The 7,479-nt window shown below is 37.2% G+C and overlaps 1 protein-coding gene across 1 annotated transcript; it reads left to right on the top strand.

The window, feature by feature from the left end:
• Positions 1-3,005: 3,005 nt before the first annotated feature.
• On the top strand, positions 3,006-6,281 carry LOC692784 (uricase). The gene is made up of 5 exons (NM_001043917.1): positions 3,006-3,028; positions 3,381-3,886; positions 3,965-4,088; positions 4,200-4,386; positions 6,108-6,281. Exons 1-5 carry the CDS (start codon positions 3,006-3,008, stop codon positions 6,279-6,281), a joined length of 1,014 nt encoding a protein of 337 aa, NP_001037382.1.
• Positions 6,282-7,479: the final 1,198 nt, after the last annotated feature.

Raw genomic sequence — 7,479 nt, 5'->3', positions numbered from 1 at the left:
GGTGACACTTTACAAAGATTGCATAATATACGTTCTGTCATTACTTATGCAAGTGTAGTGTTCGCTCATGCGGCCTGTACACACACTCTCCCCAATAATGCGGTTTGGTTGGAGGGTGGGCCAGCCGTTGTACTGTACAAACTGAGATTTAGAACTTATGTCTCGTGGGTGGCGGCCATATCGTGGTTGATGTATATAGCCTCCGGTGACCAATAAACACCAGCTGGCTCGTGAGCTCGTCCATCTTGAATTTGATCCGATCGCGACCAAATTTACAGGATAATTTGAAGGTTTCATCAAAATCGGTCTAGTAGCTCCATAGGCTATAGAGAACATCCTGCATACATCAAACTTTATATATTTACATTCAAAATCTTTAAGCAATCTGTATTGATGTATTGGGCTACGGGTAGTTTGGGAATGTGCACACTACAAGAATGTCGTCGAACGATTGAGTGCTAAAAATACTCCTGCAAATTCAGAATTTCGCAGAAGCAGAGCTTATTTTGTATTGTTGTAGTCCATTGGCTAGTCACTTCCTTGTTATTTCTGTCATAAATCTAAATACTTGGTACTAAAATTTTCTACTGGTGGTAGGACCTCTTGTGTTTCCGCAGAGTAGGTACCACCACCCTGCCTATTTCTGCCATGAAGCAGTAATGCGTTTTGGTTTCAAGGGTGGGGCAGCCGTTGTAACTATACTGAGATCTTAGAACTTATATCTCAAGATGGGTGGCGCATTTACGTTGTAGATGTCTATGGGCTCCAGTAACCATTTAACACCAGGTGGGCTGTGAGCTCGTCCAACCATATATGGTTATTTTTTATTGCTTATAAGCAATAAAAAAAACATTTTGGTAGAGGTTGAATTAAATGCAGACTGCCTCAAAGTAGACTAACCCGATAGCAATGTTATGATTAGCAACGTTATATGTCAACACATTCACCGTCACAACACAGTCACATCGTCATAGAAAAAATTAAATTGTGTTAAATTTAAAAACTTAATAAACATAATTGCACCAAAAACACTTAATGCGATAACCAGCGATTTTCAAGCTTCTCTCGCTCCGAAACTGACAAATATTTGGTGTTTTTTTTTTAGATATACTACATTTACGTATTATTTTTGTATTATTTTTACGTATATTTTTTATATAATTATATACGATATTTACATCATAATTTAATTTCATCATTATTTTTGTTATTGATAGTTTTGATACAATATAAGTAGTTAGTGGAATTGTTTGTTGAATGCATTCAAAATATTTACGGGATAAGGATAACCGAAACGAAATCCACTTAGTGTTACTATATAGTTATATTTTTACAAGCATAGTAATACTAGTACCTATTTGACGCCTTTTATCATTTGAAATATTGAGATTTTTTTATTTTTTTTTTATTGCTTTGATGGATGGACGAGCTCACAGCCCACCTGGTGTTAAGTGGTTAGTGGAGCCCATAGACATCTACAAAGTAAATGCGCCACCCACCTCGAGGTATAAGTTCTAAGGTCTCAGTATAGTTACAACGGCTACCCCACCCTTCGAACCGAAACGCATTGCTGCTTCACGGCGGAAATAGGCGGGGTGGTGGTACCTACCCGTGCGGACTCACAAGAGGTCCTACCACCAGTAATTTAAACGCTCATGTATGAATATGTTTTTTCTCCTACCGACGCCGAAAGTTCGGTTTTCGTCCCGCTGTACAGGGAAGAAAGTAACTTTTTCTCCCTGGGTACTAACAAGTGCGCATAGTGTCTACGTCTGCTCTCACGCACCTAAAATTCTCCGCCATTGTTGTGCTCGGGAAATTTGCAATATTGTGTTTAGCGTAAAAGTGAAGTAAACAAAGGCAATAAAATTTAATAGTGAAGTATTAAACAAAGATAAGTTTATCAGACAGTTCTTATTCGATTAGTAGTAGTTTCTTTAAAAATTAAAAAACAGTTAAATTGTTTTTTTTATGAGTATGTTTTCCACGCGGGAAATGCAATTTTACACGCGGGAGGAAATGTCCAACTTTTCTCCCTTGGTGCACAATGTACTATAGTAAATAACTTAATATCTTGTGAATATAAATAAATCGTAAATTCATAAGCATGTTTCGTTAATATTTTACATTCATGCTCTAAATCGTCCTAAAAAAGCTCTAAAAAGTCGTTTTGATTGGGCACTAGATTTAGTTGTCAGGATGATTTTGTTTATTTATTTTTATAACTTGTCGGATCTTCATTATTACTAAAATGTATAAATTAATGCAATGAACTCTTCCACCCACAATTAGATTAGGTACATATGTTGTCAGGGACGTGAGTTATATCGCTCTGTTTGTAAGACGACGGCTGGTATCAGGGTCTTTAAAAAAAAAAAACACAATGACATATTTCCTTCTAAATCACTATTTTATTTGAATAATGCTCAAAAATTGTTGCATTAGCGCCTCTGTTTCAATTTACGAATTATATTTTGACTATACGCGAAACGACTGAACTGACTGAAATTTACTTATTGAATTCTGTGACTGAATTTCCCACGCTCACGAGGCGGTTTCTATTTTTATATTGCTCTACACTGCTCGTCTAAGAAAATTAGTAGAGCGATGAAAGGAAATAATAGTTCGTGTATGAAAAAAAATAAAAAAAATCGCAATTATTATCATATTTAAAATAATATGTTACAAATAAAACAATACAAATCATTCCATAAATTTCTATTTAATGAGAACAAAAAAAAAAACAAAAAAACATGCATACCGGATACAATACCACGTTCGCTTATTTTTTTATTTAATCAGTAACATAGATACGTAATTAATATACTAAACAGTGTTTGATATTAGTCGCGTGCTCGACTCTGATAGCGCGGGTCACAGGGCACTCTTATAAAGACAAGTTGGCTATGAACGCGACCGCAGTATCTAAGAACTCTGGTGTTCATGCAGCGGCGTCGTCGCTTTTTACACACACTTAAAATTAAGTGAATCAAATCGACCCCAAAATGCCTTGGACAAGCACAAATAGGTAAATAAATCACTGATCACTTACTTAAATCAATGTTGTTATTATATGTATAAAAAGTTTAACTTTTTTTTTTTTTTATTGCTTAGATGGGGGGACGAGCTCCCAGCCTACCTGGTATTAAGTGGTTACTGGAGCCCATAGACATCTACAACGTAAATGCGCCACCCACCTTGAGATATTATAAGTTCTAAAGGTCTCAAGCATAGTTACAACGGCTGCCCCACCCTTCAAACCGAAATGCATTACTGCTTCACGGCAGAAATAGGCAGGGTGGTGGTACCTACCCGCGCGGACTCACAAGAGGTCCTACCACCAGTAAAATTATTAAATTACAGTAAAATTACTTTTACAGAATATACGCTAAGCCCTCAAGCACGAGTGCTAATGAGACTCCTTCACCTTCTTTGGCCAGCCCTAGGGTAGCTTTAACTGCTGCCGAGGACTCCGGCGGTAGGTTTGAACTCTGCGACCACGGATACGGCAAAAGTTCGGTTAAGCTTCTCCACGTTCATCGAGACGAAGGACATCACGTTATCAGGGAGTTTGAAGTCTTTACGGAACTTAAATTGGCTTCAGAGACAGCATACATTTTAGGTGACAATAAAGAAGTCGTTGCGACCGATTCACAAAAGAATACAGTGTATTTACTCGCGAAGAAATACGGAGTGAAGACTCCTGAAGAATTTGGTGCTGTAGTTGTTAATCATTTTTTGTATATGTACAAGCAAGTGCTGGAAGCAAAATGTCGCGTTATCGAGTACCCCTGGGAGCGACTGCAGGCGGGGACACCTCACAGCCATGCTTTTGTTTTTTCACCAATCGCCACGCGGTGGTCGGAAGTATCACAAACTCGTCACGGTTAGTTGTGTTTGGGTGTTGAAAATCTCTCTATATTTCTTTATGTGCGTTTTTTCATGCGAATTAAAAATTCAACAGAGGCAGTGGTAGTTAAGTCTGGCCTTAGCGGACTCCGTGTATTGAAAACAACACAATCAGCATTTGTTGACTTCGTACAAGATGAATACACAACACTGACTGATGCCGTAGAGCGAATATTTAGGTGAGCTATTATATGGAGTTTTTTGATATTTTAATAAAGTATTTTAAGATATCCTGTTAAATCCGATTAAAAATGTGATGATTTTGTAAGTAAATGTTTATTTTTCTGTAGCACGATCGTCGAAGCGGAATGGATTTATGACAATATGCGTACAGCTGATTTCGATAACGCATGGCTTACAGTCAAGGATGCCATACTGGACAAATTCGCCGGCCCTCCCGATACGGGGGTGTATTCACCCTCCGTCCAGCACACCTTATATCAGGCTGAAAAAACTGTTCTCGAAAAAGTTAGCGAGGTACGTCGAATTCTACTAATAAATAATTTGATCGAGTTTTATAAGTGTCGTACTTAAAACTTTTGATTTTCGGTTTTCCCGTGTCTTAAACATAATTAAAAGTACTTTTACGGATTAATCTCGCGTTTTTACTGTCATTCTATTTATTTATGACGATTACAATACTGTCCAGCTATCTTAGTAACTGACGACTAAGTTGGTATTTGTCGACATTTGAATATTGTGCTGATCATCATCGATATTAAATTTAAAAGTAGTTTTAAAATGTTTTCTCCGTTGAAATAAAGTAGATTCTTAATATTTAGTCCAAATTCATCAGCGATGATAGGATCTAGGGAGCCTCGACTACAAAATGTGGTGGTAATGGCATCTACTGAAAACCTAAAAGTTATGTTGTGTTCAGTTTTTACAAAGAAATATTTTGATAATATTATTTATGGACTACTAAGTAGTTAAGTTATGTTTTTACACTAACATCACAAAAGTACGATTTAAATTCCTAGTTTGATTTGAAAATTATGTAGACAGCTTATTCCCTAAAAATATGGTTTAAATACGTTTTTATTTGCTTTATTCATGTGATATACTATATAAATAACTTGTACGTATCTAGTTCATTAAAATTATCGAACTGGGTAGTGTTTATCGTAATTGTTTATTTACATCTAAAAAAAATAAAGTGCTTTGTCTTTTAAATATGTCCTATGTAAAATTATTTAAATATTTACTAAACAAAAATCTACTGGATTTATATAGATAGTGGCTAGGAATATCAACCAACAACTTGTCCTAAAGTATGATCTTGTCGATTTCAATGTACCCTATTACCAATACTAGCGTCCGTTACGTCAAGAGTGCGTCACGCTACGAAAATGCGTTAGATTCTTTCTTTTTTTTTTTTTATTATTGCCCTTGTAGGCAGACGAGCATACGGCCCACCTGATGGTGAGTGGTTACCGTCGCCCATGGACTTCAGCAATGCCAGGGGCAGAGCCAAGCCGCTGCCTACAGTTACGTTCTACTGACACAAGAATGTTATTGTGATAATACATATTATGTATATCCGCCTAGGCCAATATTTTTTTGTGACACTATTTCTTATGACGAACCTCGCGAAATCAGATGATAATAAATATTTTTTTGGGTCCACTAGATTACCGCTATGTAGTATTTAGGATTCATTTTCCTTGCGTCGATAATCCTCAATACTGAGGGTCGTGGTCTCCTTTAATAGCTTTCTGCTGGATTATCCTGCGCCAGCCCTGCCTTTCCTTAGCTGTGCGGATGGCATCGTGGATTGAAGTGTTGAGAATAGAGCGTATCTGATCCGACCAGTGCATTGGACTTCCGCCTCTGGGCCTTCTTCCGTATACCTTGCCTTTTATCAGCTTTTCAGAAATTGTCTCTAAATAAATTGTTTCATAAATTGAATTGTGTTTTGCTAATATTGGCCCTAGCAAGATTAGTGCTTCGTAGAATCTACCACCGGATCGGAACCGCGACTCATTAAGAAGATCATACATATAGCCTACATATTCCTTTTTGAATTTATATTTTGTTTTAATTGATGCTGTTTTCTTGAAACTGACGGAGTACACGTGCTAACAACTGTTTAGTAGTGTCTCTAGCAATACACGTATTGTAAATATCCTGTGTTGAAAGACCTAAATCAATAAACAAATTACCACCTGACTTTATAAATGTGCTTATTTTGTCCTCAGATAACATGGATTAAGATGACAATGCCGAACAAACACTACCTGAACATCGATATGTCCAAGTTCCCAGTGAACGTGACCAAAGGGGACCCGAGACATTTCATTTACCATCCCATAGATCAACCCGCGGGACTGATCTATGCGCAACTGCGACGTAGGCCCAAGAGCAAGCTGTGAAGTTGAAGTGAAGTCGAGCTACGAATTAAAGAGTCGTGGAAAATTGTGATACTATAAATACATTTAAATAATCACCCCGAATCGAGAACCTTGCTTCTGATTTCAAGTTGGTAATACATAAAGGATTCGTAATTCGTAGAGTCCATCAGATCCAATAACCTTTGCACTAGACGCCTTCAGCTCTAACACTAGGAGCAGGCTTGGGGACCCCGGTAGCCGTACTCGTCGAACTTGACAAAGAGTTCGCCGTGCAACCTAACCCATGAATCAGCTCGCTGAGTTTCTCGCCGGATCTTCTCAGCGGGTCGCGATTCCGATCCGGTAGCAGATTCATTCGCGAAGCGGATGCTCTTGAGCTGTTAAGTCTCCTTCGGAGGCGCTCGGGTAGCTGTTGGCAAATCCCACCCCTCCTGGCTGAGCCTTTGCTCGCCCACCTGTCCTCGTGAAACTGGAAAGGCCTCCGGGCCACCAGTAATCATTCAATGATAAAAAAAAAAAATCGTAGAAATTAATGTTGATTAGGTAATCGTGACTACAATTGTGATACATTAGATACTATCGTGAAATCTTTTTGTACCTAATGTTTGCGTATTACTGTTTTTTCAAAAGAAGCTTGGTTTCAACGAAGAGTGAATTTTTTTTTAGATATAAAACTTTTGTAGATGTAAGCAAACTTTGTTTCAAAATGGAGTGAAATGTAAATTTTGAAAAGCGGCATACGTACTCGTACGTAGCGTATCGTAGTAATTAAAAAGTTTATGATATTTTATATTCATTATTTTTCATATGAAAATATAGTTAATAAATAAAGAAACTTATAAATTAAATGCATTATTTTTTCATCGCCACAGGTTACATGCTAACTTCCAATCTTTTTTCATTTTAAATGTTCACTGTCCTTATTTTTTTCTCATGTTATGAAATTCATTTGTTGTTATTGCGTAAAGTAAATAACAACAAAAACTGTGAGTCAATGAGGGTTCAAAGGACTGTGTAATAAATAGCATACTGGGAATCCACACTGTTAACTTATAAAGACGAAACATTATCTATCCGTAAAAATCACGGATTTCCTTAACTAATAAACTGTTGACTTTATCTCTGACATCAAACAAGAAAAAAAGCAATTCCTTAGTTTAGTACCGCATATTCATCACAATCTCCTTCTGGATGTAGGGCAGCCCTAAAATGACATCTA

Source organism: Bombyx mori, chromosome 4 (assembly GCF_030269925.1).
Source record: "Bombyx mori chromosome 4, ASM3026992v2".
Classification (NCBI taxonomy): Eukaryota; Metazoa; Arthropoda; class Insecta; order Lepidoptera; family Bombycidae; genus Bombyx; species Bombyx mori.
This window is presented reverse-complemented; position numbering and strand designations above follow the sequence as displayed.